Here is a 17,233-nt window from a genome sequence, read left to right as displayed (position 1 = left end):
TGCTCTTTTTTTTATAGTCAGACAGGATTAGTGCCAGGGCTGCTGCTGAGTTTTATCAGTAATTTTTGCATTGGACTTAACAACACAGTCAAATCCTGGCTCTTGGGGCTTGGTTGTTTTAATACAGTTCTGAAATATTCCTTAAGGACAAAGGCTGGTCACTTCAGGTACAGGGTTCCACACATGATCTAACCCACCTGCTGATACCTCCACTCTTGGAGAGGGCTTGATCTGTTTTATGGAGCTTAGAAACTTTGAGGGTCATTTCCCATTTAGCTGTAGGAAAGCAGATTAGCACCCTAAGACTTTCCCATAAGGGCAGTTGATGGGCAGAATCCCTCACCCAGAGCCTTTTTTCAGGCTGTCATCACGCAGGATCCAAACCCACCATCCTGGGTGTGGGCCGATGGCTGTCTCATTATGGTTTACTGTGGGCCTGGCATTTAACTGGGCTCTCCTTCTCTTTCCTCCTCTTGCTCTGGAATAAACACACATCATCTTGCCACAAAGGTGACGATGCTTTTGTGATGTGACAAGCATTTCTGAAAAGGACAAGGATTTACTGTTCACACTTCTGGTGACATTTGAACAGAGACTTGGGGCTGGCATTTAAGTCTTTCTTGCTGGCTTCTCAGGTAGTCAAATTCCAGAGAACATAATCATGTCTGAGACCACTGTGTCTCCCAGTCACAAGGCAGGTATCTTCCTTGAGGCACCTGGGGGTACAGTGTGGGGACTGCAAGAAAGGGACTGTGCAAGGCGAGCGAGCAACGCCCAGAATCAGTTGAGAAAGAAGAAGGAGCGGCGGTAATGGGGCTTGTTTTATGCAGCAAGTACAAGACTGGGTACCTCACAAAGCTCTCTTTCCTCTGGTTTGGACCATTAAGTGAGGTGGGTGGATGCCTATTCTGAGTAACTACTGTCCTCCCAGCCCAGGAACTGCCATCCTGGGGAGTTCAGCTGAGCGTCCTTGCAAAAGGATTATCCCAGCTGGGCTAGTTGGTTGTTTATGTCCCTTCATGGACATTGAGGAGGGTCAAGAGACTCCCACCCGAGTATTCAGTTGCTCTCTAACACCTAACGTATGTAATGCTGGCTTGGGGAGGACCTAGAGTAGACAGGCTAGTGTAACTGAGATGGGGTGGGGTGGTAGGGGTGGTGGCGGGGGAGGTAAGGTGTGGTGATATTTTATTTATGCTGGAACAAATAAAACTTATCTGGGGATCAGAGAACAGAACAGCCACTAAATTAGACATAGAGGCCAGACAGTGGTGGCATACACCTTTAATCCTATCACTCGGAAGGCAGAGATCTGACTGGATCTCTGTGAGTTCAAGGCCACACTGGAAACAGCCAGGCATAGTGACATACACCTTTAATCCCAGGAAGTGATGTCAGGAAGCAGAAAGTTATATAAGGCGTGAGGACCAGGAACTAGAGGCTTTTAAGCTTTTAGGCTTTTAGCAGCAGTTCAGGTGAGATCCATTCAGGTGAGGACTCAGCAGCTTTCAGTCTGAGGATTCATGGAAACAGGATCAGCTGAGGAGTTGGTGAGTCGAGTTGGCTGTGGCTTGTTCTGCTTCTCTGATCTTTCAGAATTCACCCCAATATCTGGCTCTGGATGTTTTTTTTTTTAAATTAATAAGACTGTTTAGCAATTTGACTACTGTAAGGGGGTCCCATCAATGGCTATGGGGAAGCCTTCATCCATGATGGATAAAGGCTTTTCAGGTGCGGCATTTTGGGGGTGGAGTACTCCTGAAAGTAACCCCTCACCTATGCTCTGTAAGGAAGCCCAATAAATTCATTGGTTTCCCCAAGAGTAAACTCTGGTTGGCTCCTAGGAGGAGGGTGGATGCTGCTTACATCTTCCCCTGGGGAGGAACATTACCTAGCAATATATGATTCTATTCACCCCAGTACTCCAGGAGGAGACATGGACCCCACCTGAATGGGGACCCTGAAGTGACCTGCCTCCAAAGAAGAAGAAAGGCCCCAAGTTAGCAGAGAAAAGTGGGACTAGGGTCTGCGGATCAAAGTGTCTTCACGCTTTGCAGATAGGTGTGGCTGATCCTAGCTCCGCCCCGGCCCCATTCCCTGCAGCGCTGGGCACCCTAAATGGCTGCCCTTCCTGTGGCTGAACTTCATTTCTTTTTAAAGGCAGGGTCTCACTGTGTAGCCCAGGTGGTCTTGAACTCATGATTCTCCTACTCCTGCCTCAGAGGGCTAGGATTCTAAGCATGTGTCATCACGCCTGACTTGTAGCTTGGACATTCAGCATCTCCTAAAGGTCCCCAGGGTGACACCACTGAGAATCGGTAGAACCTTTTGGAAGAGGCTCCGAGACCCCAGCCTCTTCCTGTCTTGGACTTTCCACCACGATGTGCTGCCACAAGCCCAAAGGCACGGACGGGGCTGAATAACCACGGAGACAAATAAACCCAGGAGACAAAAATAACTTTCTCTTTATAAGCTGTCAAATTCATGGAAGGCTGGCCGATAACCCCCGCCCCCCGCCCCCGTCATTTCAAGTGGCCAACAGTGGCAGTATCACTGGTGTCCCAGCCAGAGTGGATGACAGGCCTGGTCATGAAGGCAGTGCCACCAGGGGCCCAGACCCCAGACCCAGCAGCCACTGCATATCCACCGCTGCATTAAAGATGCAGCTATGGTTGCCTTGGTTACTGGCTCCCAGGATGTGGTCACACAACTGAGACCAGGGTGCACTGATAGTAAGTGCTCAGCCCGCACTCAGATTGGGGGCGGGGAGAGCAGGACATCTAACATGTGCATTTGCCAAGTTCTGTGATGTCAACGCTTTCATCATGGGCAACGTCCAGGTACTAATGACATCAGTGAACTGGAGGCTGGAAAGGCTGAACAGGAGCACACAATCACATGGCATCCACATTTCTACCACAAATATGACAGCCAGCACTTAACAGAGCACACAGAATGCTAAATGTATGTTAGGAAGTGGGCTTGTAACTACACATCTTTGTCTTCTGCGTAAGTAATCTAAGCTTACATAACTTTGGTTTTAACAGTGGCTGCATTTAACAACTGCCAGCAAATTCCCTATAAAACAGAACAGTTGGTTCCTGTAAGCCCTGACGAACCACATCAAATACACAGCTCCCTGGAAAAGGAGAAAACATGGTTGCCACACGGTACCAAGGGCCCAAGTTCAAGACATAGAAAAGCCTCTCTGGGGCATCCAGGAATGTTGGGGAAGAACTGCATGGGGTGTGGGAGGTGTCAGGAATGGCCACATAGCCTTTGGTCAATGTCTGGAGGTTGTCTTTTGGTTGTGGCTGTTTCTGAATCATAAGCAGCAACTGAGACCCAACGCCCTAGTTCTGATTGAGGTCTTCCTGCACTAACAGAGCTGTGAGGAATGTGCTGGACATTCTCATCCCATCATATGCAGTTCTCTGTGAGGAAAGAACATTCCTCTTCCCAAACAGGGACCCTACCTTTCCCCAGGAATGCCCATCAGCTTCCTGAAGAAGCTCTGCCTTGCTTAGCTCCATCTCCCAGGGAGAGTCCTGTCATAAGAGCAGTCTGGAATCCCTCCCTCCTTACCTCCCATGCTTCGCTTTGGGGCTCAACCTTGGAGCGGACGCCGTGGGGAAGATGGCCCGTTTGGGTCTAAGGACCAGGGGAGGGAAGGCTCTACAGAGTCACATGCCAGAGCACAGTGTGGAACAGAGCAGCCCAAGTCCCCCTCCCCCCCAAGAAAGGGCTATAAAATGGATCTGCGTGATAACACAGTGTGAGTGCAATTAATTGTTGTCAAAGCATTTTGCTGGCTGCATTCATCTCTTACGTGGGAGAATAAAACTGTCATAATGATGACAATTTTATTCAACATTGGTGCAATTACGAAGCCTAAAAATAGGGAGCAGAGGGGGTATTTTTCTTGAGGCTGAGTTGTTACCCCTGTTGCATGCCTGGGACTGTCACCGCCACCCCCTACCCCTACCCCCACCCCCAGGAAGGAGAGAGGACAGGAAGGAAACAGACTCGCTGAGAATTGCTACTATGAGACACATCTAGGTTTTTTTTTTTTTCCTACATAATCCTCTGGCACATCAGAGGGAGGGGCAGTGTGGGGAGGAGGGAGGGGCAGTGTGGGGAGGAGGGAGGGGCAGTGTGGGGAGGAGGGAGGGGCAGTGCAGGGAGGACCAGGAAATGAGATTTTCTGGGACAAGATTATAGAGACAGGCTCTCTGCTGTGAGCTCTCCAGACACAGTTGACTTATCACACCCATGGAGGCGGTATGCACCTTCTGTGACAGACGAGAAAGCGGCGTCTCTGAAAAGTTAAGCACCACAAATTCGCCAACTGTCTTTCTGATTGCAGTCCAGCACCCCAGGTTGCTTGCCGTGAGACACATGAGGCTTGCTCCTCAGCTCCTGTCCTGTCCATCATCACTCTATCTTTCACATCCCATCACCCCTCCTACACTGCATCACTCTTTTGAAAATGCAAAAATATCACGGCCCTAGAGGCAGAAAGACTCTGGTTGGCAACTTCGCAAGTAGGACTTTGGCCTGGGTCCTTGACCTCTGTAAGTTTTGTACCAAAGCTTTCAACTATGACTATGAAGACATTCATAGTTCCTCCTTCATAACATCATTGTGAAGACTAAACGAGATATATATCAAATAGTTGGCAGGAAGCAGGGGCATTGGGTAGCACGTAGATGCCAGGGCAGAACTTCCTGTATAGAGTACTCACCATTACCAGGCACACCAGACGTGAAGTCACACCTTCTTTACAGCAGGCCAGGAGGGAGCCTGGCATTCTTCTCTCCCCTTAGCAAAGGGTGACCTTAAGTGACTCACCACCATCCAGGTCACACAGCACAGCCACATAGGGCTACCTCAGAGAAACAGGGCCCATACTCCAGGCTAGCTCACGCACAGGCTATGCCCCTGAAACACCCTGACCTATGCTTGGTACATGGGTGCTATCTTGCTCAACAAAAACATTTCCTTTGGATTCTTGAGGCTCCGGGAAATTTGAGGCATTTCTCCTGCCTTGCTCTCTCCTTCCTTTCATGGGGCATACAATGAGAGACAAAGCCGCCCAAGCAAAATTCCGTGGGAAGCAGCCTGCATGGTTTTAAAGCCACGCCCCTGACCAGCTGTGCAGGTCTGCAAGCAGCTCTTCTCATTTACGGAGGCACCTGGCACACACCTGCACTCCATCAATAGCTCATCCACCTTATTTCTACCATCAGGAAAATGAGCTTCTCCTGGGGGACTGAAAATTAGTTGTAACTCCTGTGATATCACTGGACTTATTTCCCAATCACAATTGATGGCAGGGGAAAGGTTCGAATGTGTTTCTTTCAGAAAGGTAAGAACTACCATGTTAAAGGCCTATGGGAAGAATTGCTCACATCCCTGAAAGAGAGCCATGCCCCCGAGCACTCCCTCTAAAGCTCAATGCTTTCAAATCCTTCCTCATAAAAGTCAGTGCTAGCCACTGAACTTCGGCAGGACCCCAAGCTAAAGGGACAGAAGGGGCATGTTCTCTTCAATCAGACTTCAGGTTCAAAATCAGGTCTTCAAAGTTTCCTCTCTTTAAAACTGAGAAAACAACTGGATTTTGTGGAGGATTCAGTGTGCCAGGAAAGTATAAAATGTAAAGCCTTGGCGTATGAATTTCCTGATTCCACATTAACAATCTTTGATATTGGTGTCTCCTGTCAAAAACTACTTCAAGCCCTTTTGGAAGAAGGTGAAGTTGGAAACAGACCCACCCTGAGAGGCACACAGACCCCTTCCTTCCCTTCTCCATGTCAGTTGTTTTGGTTTTTTTTTTTTTTTACAAGATGGTGATGGAGTTAGCTTTGCACCTGCCACCCAGACTTCACCGCTTGCTGGCCATAACTAGCCATCCTGTGAATGGTACCCAGCTGAGGTCATGCAGCCTCAACAAGTTACCTAGCAGTAGCAAGGGCTCTGGCCCGGGGAGAACCTCCTCCCCCCACCTCCCTGTAAAGGCTCTGTATGGTTTTATAGTGCTGGGCCCCAGGGAATCTGCATTTTGTTTCTGTTCTTCCTTGTGAGTTTTATTTTTTTTTTCTACCTATTTTGTTTTCTGCAGCATTTTTAGAAACACCGTGTCGTTTTGAAACTGCTTTTTCTGCCTTCTAGTTTGCCAGCCATCTGGAGACACATCCAGCCCGGGATGGATTGAAATGAGAGAGCCGGTGAGGTGAGTCGTTGAAGTTGTTGCTGCATTTTAAACATAGCACACAATGTGTTACACAAACACCATTCAAAAACCTGAGTCACAGGATTCAGATGGGAGCACATATAAATAGCGTGTGTGTGTGTGTGTGTGTGTGTGTGTGTGTGTGTGTAACAGTAGAAAAGCAAGGAGGTTTGGGGAATCAGGTCGAAATCATTGTGCCCAATTTAAGCATCATAAAAATCACAGCCTTGTCACTATTTACACCCCCTCGTACAACTCCCACCCAAAAAAAGGAGCAAAAGCCAAGTGGAAAATTCAAATAAGCAGATGTCCCCACGTTGAACTGAGCAGCACAAAGGCTGTGCAGCATCAACTGAAGTGATAATTACGGTGTCTCACTTCCTGGCTGTCCATACCCTTGTACACAGCAGCTCTCTGCTTCTGGACTTCAAACTGCTTGGAGGTTTGTTTGTTATTTTAGGCTTTGGCTCATGCCAGCCAGCTGATTGGCATGTCATGACTCTGATGGATTTTTGGTGCCGTGGCAGGACACATCTTGGGATGGTGAAGAACTCACACCTGGGACATGTTGCAAACATTTAAAGACTCCATTTTCTCACACTCCCCTCCCCAGTTCACATTGGGCAAAGCTTGCTGCCAATGTGCTGTCCCACACCCAGCTCAGGAAGTCACTGCTCAGGCTCTTGGACATAAACAGGGCCTAAAAATGACGTGACAGTGGGCTCAGGGCAGACCCCACTGGCCTTGCAGTGAGCAAAGCATGAGGCCATAGCTCTGGAAAAAATAGAACAAGAGTCTTGGGCAGCCCGTGGTATCCTTGAGGGTCTCAATCATCTCTGAAGATCTGGCCTTGGCCCTGAGTCATTCTGTCCCTTGACTGGTACCTTCTAGCTTCTGGCCTCATTCCCGCCATCCAGGCAGGCACTCCATGTGAACTGGCAAGGTACTTGCAAGGTACTGATGCTCAGTGAAGTGGAGGAAAAAAGCAACAACCGCATCTCCAGAGGTTGAGTGTTTCATCAGCTACAAGCTGGCACCCCCGATGCTCAGAGGGGCTCTGCAATCCATGTGGGATGTGAACAGCAAAGGCAGCAACACACACAGCAACAACGGACACCCATGGGTCACATGACCCTGTCTGCTGTGTGACTCCAGCTCCTTCCCATCAGTCTCTGCCAAGCTGGGTGTCTCCATCATCCCCATCTGGTCCTTTCCCAGCCACAGCTGCAGGGGTTCCCAGCCGGAGCCTCTCCATCAGCAGGAGTTAGGAGCTCACTAAGGTGTAGATCATGCTGAATGCAAACAGAAATGGGAGAACAGATGTCAGGAGGAGCCTGCGGCTCTCAACAGTCCCCTTCCAAGGCTGGAGCCCATGGATTCACCTCATTCCTGTCTCTATGGTCTCCGACTCACCTACAGAGGCTTTGCTACACCCCACAATGCAGAAATGTTTGTCTGTTAGGATGGCATCCCATGACACCCCCCCCCCCACCATGAAAGGTGTGTTGTCTTTGGATGCCTGTGAGCACACATCACTGGGATGATCACTGTGGCTCATCGCTTTTCTTGCAATTATGGTCCAGGTGCCTATGGGGTGAGGGCACAGCAGATTCTTCATGCCACCAGCTGCTGTCACATGCTCACATGATGGCTGTGTCCAAGGGTCCTCAGGTGATGCTACACAATGTGTCAGTTCCAAGGGTCAGGATGAAGACTGTTGTCACCGATGCGGGCGTGGGTGCATGAACACAGCCCTCAGGGCAAATAACATAAGCGAATCTTAACTTGCTTGGTACAGGTCCCCAAACCTCCTGCTTTAGGGGATGAATAGTGACCAAGTAGGAGGACCTGCATTTCTGTGGTCGGACAAGGACTTCAGGCTGATTCTGCAAGGTGGATGGGTTGACCAGAACTACAGTCTACTACTTTTGTCTATTTAGAAGAGGAAGAAACACAGCTTTTTTTTTTTTAGAGACCCCCTCCCCTAACTCTAACAAAATGTCTAAGAAGCAAAACCAAATAAAAGCACCTGAACTATTTTTGTTCTAACCTTTGCACAACTGGGGAAACCACTGGGCTCCTCTGGAGTCTCACATCTAGAGCCAGACATGGCTGGGTCTGGAGTTAGACAGATGGCTTCTCACAGAACATCTCGTGACAGATCAACCACATTCTAACTCCAAAGCTAGTCCTCTGCCCATTGTGGACTGAGCCTAATTATGGATAACCCTGTTTAACTTATCGTGAGTCTTTTATTTGGGATTCATTGAACACCTACTACGTACCAAGCACCATTCTCAGCGCAGGGAAATAATGGTGAGCGTGTGGCCTGAACCCTGACCATGAGGGAATATGCAGCCAAGCCACAACAACCAGCATCATGGATTTAGTGAATGCCTACTCTGTGCTGTGTGCACTGGGCGGGGCGCCACAGAGATAGAGGAGGTGGAAACAGATGAGTTCTCTGCCATCGGAGACAAGTGACCCATAAACAGTGTAAGTATAGACATGGAGAAAGCAGCCCAGGCGAGACCAGGATGACCCAAAGTAATGGGATGATGCAGCTTCGGTGAATAATGTGGATCAGGGTTACACTCGGAACCTTTCCAGCCAGGCCTGGTGGCACAGCTGCTCAGTAGACCAAAGGTTCAAGGTTAAGGGTGGCCAGGGAGATTCACCAGCACTAGGTCTCCAAATGAGCAGAAAAAGAGCTGAGGGCATGTAACTCAGTCGTAGATTGCTTGTCTAGCATGGGTGGGACCCTAGGTTTACTCTCCAGGGCAAGGAAAGAGGAGAAGAGAGGAGAGGAGAAGAGAGGTGAGGGAAGAGACGGGAATGGGGAGAGCATAGATAAAGGGGAGGAGAAAGGGGGTCACAAAAGAAAGGAGAATGCAAAGTGGAAGGAGAGAGAGAGAAAAAAAAAAGATCCTCCTACTGAGTAGGCAAACTGTCTACACTGGACTCACTCACCCGGTTGACTGTAGCCTCATCCCTGTCCCATGTAACCCGTAAAGGACATTCTGAGAAGGGGACAGTGGTGGGAGCCACATGGCTAGCACAGTACAGTAGAACAAGGCTCATTATTTGGGCTTGGAGACATTTCTCAAGCTCTCTGAGGCCTCAAGAACTACACCTCACTGTCCAGTGGTCCTTGGCTTCAGTTTCAGTGTCTCCAGCACCGCACTCAGCTCAGAGGCGGCTCTGCATGGATCCCCCATCCCTTAACATGGCCCAGGTGAGGGCTCTGCACTCTCTGCCAGTTCTGGGTCTGGGGTTGGGAACTCCCCAGGTGGAAGAAATGGGGCCTTCTAGAAAACACGAGAGGCACTCTGATGTCGGGTGCAGCGAGGAATGCAGGCACACTGAGCTGGTGCATGGGCTGCAGGAAGGCAGAGGAGTGATGTGTGCAACTGTGCTTGGAAGACAAAGCCGTGGGTGTGCTACAAATGCCATGGCAAACTTTCGCTGAGACTAGAGACAGAAAGTTCAATGGCCTATGAAGGACTTAGTTATAGAATTATCACTCCCAGCTAAGGGCCCAGACCCACCAACGTTGTCCACGTAGCCCCATGGCCCAGCAGAGAGTAGACAGTAGACAGGAATTCTGGGAATTCCTCTACCTTTGGCTCCAACAGCTCAAACCCAAAATGAAGGGCCCTGCTACAGTCTCCCAAACTAAGATGGATCTCAGGATAATGGGCCAGGAGCCAGGGAAGGCCTAGCCATGTTCTCCTTTAAAGAGGGTTGCTGCTATCTGGGGACAGGCCACTCAGCCCATGACTGAAGGTAGCCTGTAGCCTCATGAAGAAAATGAGGCAGAGTTCACACCAGAGAAGAAACTCCACCTGTAAGTGGCCTCTGCCTTCAGACAAGCTTTGTCAACCCTCTGCAGTCTCCTGGAATAGCAGCCAGCTGGAGCTGCTAAAGCCTTTAGCCAAAAGGACTTAGGGGAGCTGCTGGTCACCTCAGCTTCTCCAAGTAGGCTCCTGGGGCCCTCAGGCTTCTACGGTTTGGAGCAGGAAGCATCCAGACCCTTCATGAAGGATAAAACTCTGCAACTGGAGTAACCCTTGACTTCATGGAGAAAGCACTAGAATAACTCTGTGACGCCCCCCCCCCCCAACTCCTCATAGCTGATGTGAACCATGAGGCTACACCTCCTGGGCCTCTTTATCTGCTGACCCTGGAGATCGAGGGGGAAAGTAGGAGCAAGCTAGCCTTCCAGAGTGCCAGGTTCCACCTCAAGCACATGTAGCAGAGTCGTCATGGAGCTCCTGCAAAGTGTAGGAGTCTGGACAGTAGATCTATTCCTACTGAAAGGCCTGGGAGTCATCAGCCAACTGCATTGTAATCAGCTTCCTGTCTCTATCCCCTGGTCCTCACTTTGATAAAGACTTGTCCAGGGGTTCTGTACTCAGTTTGAAGTTAGCCTTTGAATCATAATTGGTGTGACCATTATCTGTGACCTTGAGAAATGTTTCTACCTTCACAGATCCAGGGACCTCCTTTTAAAGATGTGGGTAAGGACAGAATGTATCTTATAAATTTGGCAATGCATACAGTGTAGGGGCCCACAGAAGCTCCCTAATAAGGCCTTACTCAAGATCAGAAGGTCTGGGCTTGCTTTGCCCAGCAGGGCTGCATAATAGGATGATTTGGCCAACGGCATGGCTACCAGGGGTTTTGAAGGGTCTACACCTGTTGATACTTTATACCTCAACCTTGACAGGGGGAGGTCTTTTGCTTCTCCACTTGCTGATGTATAAAAAGCCCATCATGAATAAACTCGAGGCAACTGGGTATTGACCCAGGGCCCTCCTGAAGCTATCCTGTGTCTCTTTTTTTCTTCATCTACTTCTATATATCTTCCTATTATTTCCCAATTCCTCACTCCCCCTCTCAAGGGACCCTTCGACAATACAGGGGACCAATGTTTTTGAACGTTGGGCAGTGTAACTCCCCAGCCTGCTACACCCAATCTGAACCCAGGGGTGGCTGTGAAATTAGCACCCCACCCTCCTCTGCCTCTTCAGAGACAGCACCAGGGTGTTCGGGGACATCTGTGACCCTGCAAAGATAGCAAGGTGGTCAGGAAAAGTCCCCAGAAATGAGTACAAAAGGGTGCAGGAGACATTTCCAGAACAGGGAGCCTCCGGAGTACAGACACAGGATGACGGCTCCCAGCGCTCTGCTGAGCCAGGGCGTTCAAATGATGAGGTGAAGAGAGGGGACCCGGAAGCGGAGCTGCAAAGTCGGCAGGATTTGCTCAATTAGGACGGAGTTATGAAACACAGAAGAATTGCAGCATAAGCACTTAATGACCCAATGTGCCACTCTGTGGGGTGTGACTGCCACTGGAGAGAGAAGGGCCACTGTTACAGTACCCAAGAGTCTTCGCAAACAAGCTGAGGGCAAAGGGTAATGAGGCTGGGCCCCTCGGTTCACTGATCCCCCAGTGGGCCGAGCTGCCCGGCTCTGAAGGGCAGGAAGCCCTGCTGGGAAGAAGCCCTTGACAGTCCTTCAGCTGCCTGCTAAGGGATGTTATTAGATGTTTCCCTGAGCTGCTAAGGATGTGCACAGAGGCCTCTTCCTTCCCCAGAAACCCTTGCTCCTGAGTCAGGGCTAGACAACTGGGATCGGATTCAACTGGCCGAGACCTCCTGTCATCGGCCACCTCCCAGAAAGCTAGCTCTCCCAGGCCAGCCTGAAGCCCCTTCCCTCTGCTGCTGAGGCCGAAGCCAGAAGGAGGGTGGGACTCACCAGTACAGGTAGTAGAAGAAGGAGAGGAGGTAGAAGGCTAATTTACACCAGGCCTCCTTCTGACAGTAGCTCAAGGTGTCCGCGTTCATGACAACTGGTGGGTCGTAGGCCAGTTCTGAGCTGTCTGCTGGACAGTGGAAATACCTGCAGGAAAGAGGACATGGTAGTGATGTCTCCGAGGCTCAGGGCTCCCCACACTGTCAGGCCAAGGCTCCCGAGCATAGGACTTTTCCTTGAAAATCTGCCTCCTGCCAAAGTCAGATTCCAATCATTGCTATAGCGCAACTAAGTGAGAACCTTCTGATGGGTGCTTAAGTCCTCCAACAGATCTCTGGTGTCATATAAAAGTGCTCTGGCAGAAGAAAACATGTCCCCCAGTATTATGGTCTGAATGTGAACTCTCCCCCATGGGCTCATGTGTGGGTACACTTGGTACCAAGCTAATAGCGCTGTGTGTATGTATGTGGCGAGGGGATATGGAACCTGTAGGAGGTAGGGCTTCACTGGAGGAAGTGGAGAAAGTTATAGAACAGTCCCACTTCCTGTCGCAGCTCTCTGCTTCCATCTTCCAAGATGTAACAAATAACAGGACAAGTTCCTGCTGCCATGGACACAGCCCCAGCCACCATGCCTTCTCCACCATGGCAGGCTGTACTCCCTCAAGCTATGAGCCCAAATAATGCCTTCCTGCTTCAGGTTGATTCTGATAGCCTGGTATCCCTGGGAAGCACCAAGAGCTCCCTTTGGGTACAGACAGGTGTGGAAGAATTGTATCCCCACCTCCTCAGTGTCTATATTCTGCCTTGAATCCTAAGTGCCTTGGGCTTGCCCCTTTCTCAGGCTCTCATCTAAACTCCTAAATACCTTGGAGAGACATTATAGAGTCATCATTAAGGGCATGGGTTCTTTTGTTGTTGTTGTTGTTTGTTTGATAGAGGGGCCCAGAGAAGCAAATAGAGCATTGACCATCTTTGGGGAAGCTGGGAAAGACAACTGTATGTGTAAGGGTCCTCATCAAAGGCCACAGCCACATCAAGCCCACAGCTGCTGACCAAGGCCAGAGATCACATAACAAATGGGTCCCTCGTCAGTGTCTATAGCTCTTAATTCATGTCCCACCAACATCTGCAGGGCACATCTTCCCTGTGGAGCCCAAGATCCCAGTGCAGCTGGAATGGCCAAGTGCTGCTCTTTGGCCACTGTGGGAAAGGATCCTGGGAGGCAGAGGTCCAGACTGCCTCTCCTGTTAGGCCTGGAATGGCAGCGGTTCTCTGCCCTGAAGAAGCGCCAGGCATGGGCCTGACCTGAATACTGCCATGTTGGCAGACACCTGCAGAGCTGGCGTCTCAGTCACCTCTTCCTCCCCCTTCAGAGAACTGCATTGGCATCATCTGTCACCGACACTATGCTAAGAGGACATCAGAAGCCAGATTCGATGACAGCTGCCAGCTCACAGGCCTCAGGCCACTCACCTCCCCTCTTCTCCAGAGCAGATTTCAAACCTATTTGCTGTCACTGTGGCTTTGTTCCCAGGTGACCTCATTAAGCGGAGGCAGAGCAACAGGGTGACCAAAATGACTTGGTGGAAAGGACTAAGACTGACTCTTTTGCTTGCTGCTCACCAGGCTGTCCTTCCCTGGGTCAGTCATCAACGCAGCCTGGGCTCAGCCATCAAACGGGGATGAAAACTGTGATGCCGATGGAAGGTGATGTATGCAAATAGCCTCCCCCAAACAGCTACTGAAAAGCAGCGGTGGCCAGGCGGGTTTGACTGAAGCAGAGTGAGTGTGAGGGTAGACTTGTCTGCAAGAGAGATGGCATGGCATTGACCTGACGGAAGGGAGGCAGATAGGTCAAGGCTATTAGCTCAGTCTGTTACATGCTGCAAGCAGAGGACCTCGGTCCAGGACCCAGAACTCATGGTAATGCTGGGCATGGTGATGTGCGGTTTTAATTTCAGCGCTGGAGATGTCAAGACATATGCTCCTTGGGGCTCACAGGCCAGCCAGCCTGGACTACTTAGGTGAGTTTCAGGCCACCAAGGGACTTTGTTCCACCACCCACCACCACCACCCACAGGTAGATGGTACCACATGAGGAACTACGTTGGAAGTTGTCATCTGAACTCCATACATGCACATGTACGTGTGCCTGTATATACATAAACACATGGGATTTGGGGGCGGGCAGACAGAGAAAAGAAAAAGAGAGGAGAAGGGGGTGTTCTAGGACTCTAGGTATTTCAGGACTTGTGTCTTCAGTCTGTCTGTTTTTTTGTGATCTGATAACTTCCTAAGAGGAAGTAGGCTAGGCCACCAGGGATCCAAGAACCAAGACAAGGTCTTTACAGGCAATGAGACCATGGCTGCTCCTGACCTCCATGTGCGGGGACATTCCAGGTATGGGGACAATGGCCAGCTCTCCTTTTCCTCCCTTGGGACAAGCGCTGGATCTAAGAATAGAGCACAGATCCAGCGTTCACAAGCTGATTGCCTTTTCTGCATTTTTGTGGGGTTGGAGGTAGAGCCCATGGCTGCGTGTACAGTAAGCACACGATTTGCCACCGAGCCACCTCCCCTGCCACTGACCACATTTTGCTAGGCTTCATCGACAGACTGTGACTGAAAGACCCTCAGGAGAAATTTCTTTCGGAGGGAGGACATCCAGCCTGGGGCTGCGTGTGAGGTGGAGAGGGCACAGATGGGCTCTCACAGGCGAGGTGAACCATCACCATCATGGCCATCTAGTTCAGAGGCTTCCTCTCTCTCACCCACAACCAACCATTGGCCAAAGCCTGTTCAGTTTACTTCTGAAGTTCTGTTCTCTCTCCATGCCAACTTCACTGGCCTGGACCCATCTCCATTATCTCGTCTCCTTTATTTCTTCACCTGGAGTTTTGTCGTATTCCTAATTAGATTTTGACTTCAACACATCTCTGCTGGCCCATCCTTCACACTCTGCCAGAATCACCTTCTAAAGCTCTAAAGCAATGCCATTTTCCTCCTCCAGAACTTCTCATGGCTTTCCAGTCCCTCCAGTCCCAAGCTCTCCATCAAATCTTCTTGAACTCTCCATATGAGATTCCCAGCTGTTCATCAACTGCACCCTCCAAGAACCCCTGTCCAACCATGCGGAAAGATAAAAATTGTCCCCCAAACATGCCAAGTGTTCTCTCACTTATGGGCATTTGCACATGCTTTTCTGGATTTTTCTACACTCTTCAGACTAACTTAAGTGTTTCTTTCTTTACATTCCTACACATCGTCTTCAGATGCCTGTTAAGAATATAATTCCTTCTGCTTCTAGGATGTACCTAGGATAAAGATTCATACATATTTTCATCTAGAAATTCCCCCTCAGTGTCTAGAAAGTAGTATATGCTCCATACATTTGTTAGTGACATAGTGGAATATTCTAGGTGTGGATAATTCAAAGCTATACTTTATGGGAAAGTGGCAAAGATGGACCAACTGGCTTGGGGGTCCAGAGCTCTGGGATTACAGGGTTCGAGGAAGGCAATTGGGCCACACAATTACAATCTCCACTTCTCTGGTATTTCCCATATCTGCTCCATATCTGTCCTACAGAAAACCCACACCATGTGATCCAAAGCCCAGTCTTAGAAGAGAATAGTTAACATCATAACTGCCCCCAGGAAATTTGTGCAACTGGTAGGTGCTTTTTTTTAAAGGAGACAATTTAAACATCATAAAGTTTGCCCTTTCAAAGTGTATATACAATTCAGTGAGTTTTAGTGTATTTATAGAGTTGTACATCTATCACCACTATCTAACTTCAGAGCATTTTCATTACTCTTATCCTCAAAAAAAATTGCCCACTGGCAGTCCTGTTTCCCCTCAGCCCTTAGAAAGAACTAGTTTACTTTAAGTCTCTATAGATTTGACTATTCTGGAACTTTCATATCAATAGACTCATATAATGTGTGATCATTGGGTGTGATATCTTCAACTTCTATTTTCTTTGTGGCCCATCCACACTGTAGCACATTTAAGTACTTTGTGTCTTTTTAACTTCCTTTACCCATTCATCAGCTAATCCGCATCAATGTTGTTTCCATGTTTTGGATACAGTGAATAATGTTATAGCTGCTTTTCACAGTACCCCACATGACTGGGGTTGATTAACAGAGTCAAGAGGTCTTACTTTGAGCTCTGGAGAGTAAGTTTGTTCTAGGTAGCTTTGTTTGTCAGTTTGACACAACTTATAGTCATCTCCCAGGAGACCTTAACTGATGAACTCCCTAGGTCATACTGACCTATGGGCATGTCTAGGGATTGTCTTGACTGTTGACCAATGTATGAGGGCCCAGCCCATTGTAGGTAAGTGGTACTATTTCCTGGTCAGGTGGTCCTGAGTTATGTAAAAAAGCTAGCTAAACAAGAGTCTGCCAGCAAGCCAGCAAGATACAGTCTTCCGTTGTTTCTGCCTTCAAGCTTCTGCTTGAGTTCCTGCCCCTCAGTAACGGGCTGTCACCTTCCCTAAAGTCCCTTGCTCAGAGTTTTGATCACAACAGAATTGTATCTCTAACAAGGTTTCTGAAAGAAAGGGATGAAAGAAAGGCACCTAGTGGCTGATCTATCTGGGCACACTGTCATTGGGTGGGAAACTGAAGGAGGATGGCCCAATCCCAGACAGACAGACAGACAGACCTACCTCCAGAAGTGATAGAAAAGCAGCGGAACGTTCAGCCCCAGGGTGAGCCACTCCTGAGCACACAGGAACATGATGCAGAAGAGGCTGTGGATAGAGTACTCTGGCAGCACCAGCTGGAGAGGGAGCAGAGACACACACAGGCCTGGTGAGAGGGAGGAAGCGTCCCACCCACTCACTGACTCCCTGCACAGGTCTACCCTGCAGCACGGCCACTTCCCTGTGACTGAACACTTCAGGAAAATGCTCCGTGTTTTAGACCCAGTCCCAAGTAGACACAGGCCCTCTGCACTTGCCTAGGAGAAAGGGAGGAGGTTACCCAGCACATGGGCTGTCTGGAAAAACTAGTAGTGTTCTCTGCCACCTGCCACCTGCCTTGCTCTGTGTTTCTGGATCCTCTGTGCCCCCCTCTAGCTAATAGGTGTGTTTATTCCCAATACAGGAAGGTCTCAGGAGTTCCTAATACAGAAAGGCAATGGCTGGTGATGGGAAGGTCAAGAAGAACCAGAGAGAAATGCCAAGTAGCAATGGTGAAGACAGGCAGCCCTTATGTGAAGGGAGAGAGATAAG

At 49.4% G+C, this 17,233-nt stretch overlaps 1 protein-coding gene across 1 annotated transcript in view; it reads right to left on the bottom strand.

Moving 5' to 3' along the window:
- Positions 1-6,233: 6,233 nt before the first annotated feature.
- The window catches only part of Cnih3 (cornichon family AMPA receptor auxiliary protein 3), a 110,435-nt gene continuing 99,435 nt past the window's right edge, over positions 6,234-17,233 (bottom strand). The window contains exons 4-6 of the mRNA XM_052737841.1: positions 16,667-16,779; positions 11,993-12,136; positions 6,234-7,524 (exon numbers count right to left, since the gene is read on the bottom strand). Of these exons, the coding sequence (XP_052593801.1) occupies positions 7,497-7,524; positions 11,993-12,136; positions 16,667-16,779 (285 nt within the window). The 3' untranslated portion in view covers positions 6,234-7,496. The remainder of the gene's footprint in view (positions 7,525-11,992; positions 12,137-16,666; positions 16,780-17,233) is intronic.

This window comes from Peromyscus californicus, unplaced genomic scaffold (genome assembly GCF_007827085.1).
Source record: "Peromyscus californicus insignis strain IS unplaced genomic scaffold, ASM782708v3 Scaffold_14__1_contigs__length_90479793_seg_2, whole genome shotgun sequence".
Classification (NCBI taxonomy): Eukaryota; Metazoa; Chordata; class Mammalia; order Rodentia; family Cricetidae; genus Peromyscus; species Peromyscus californicus.
The sequence above is the reverse complement of the archived record's forward strand: the minus strand, read 5'-3'. Positions and strand labels throughout refer to the sequence as shown.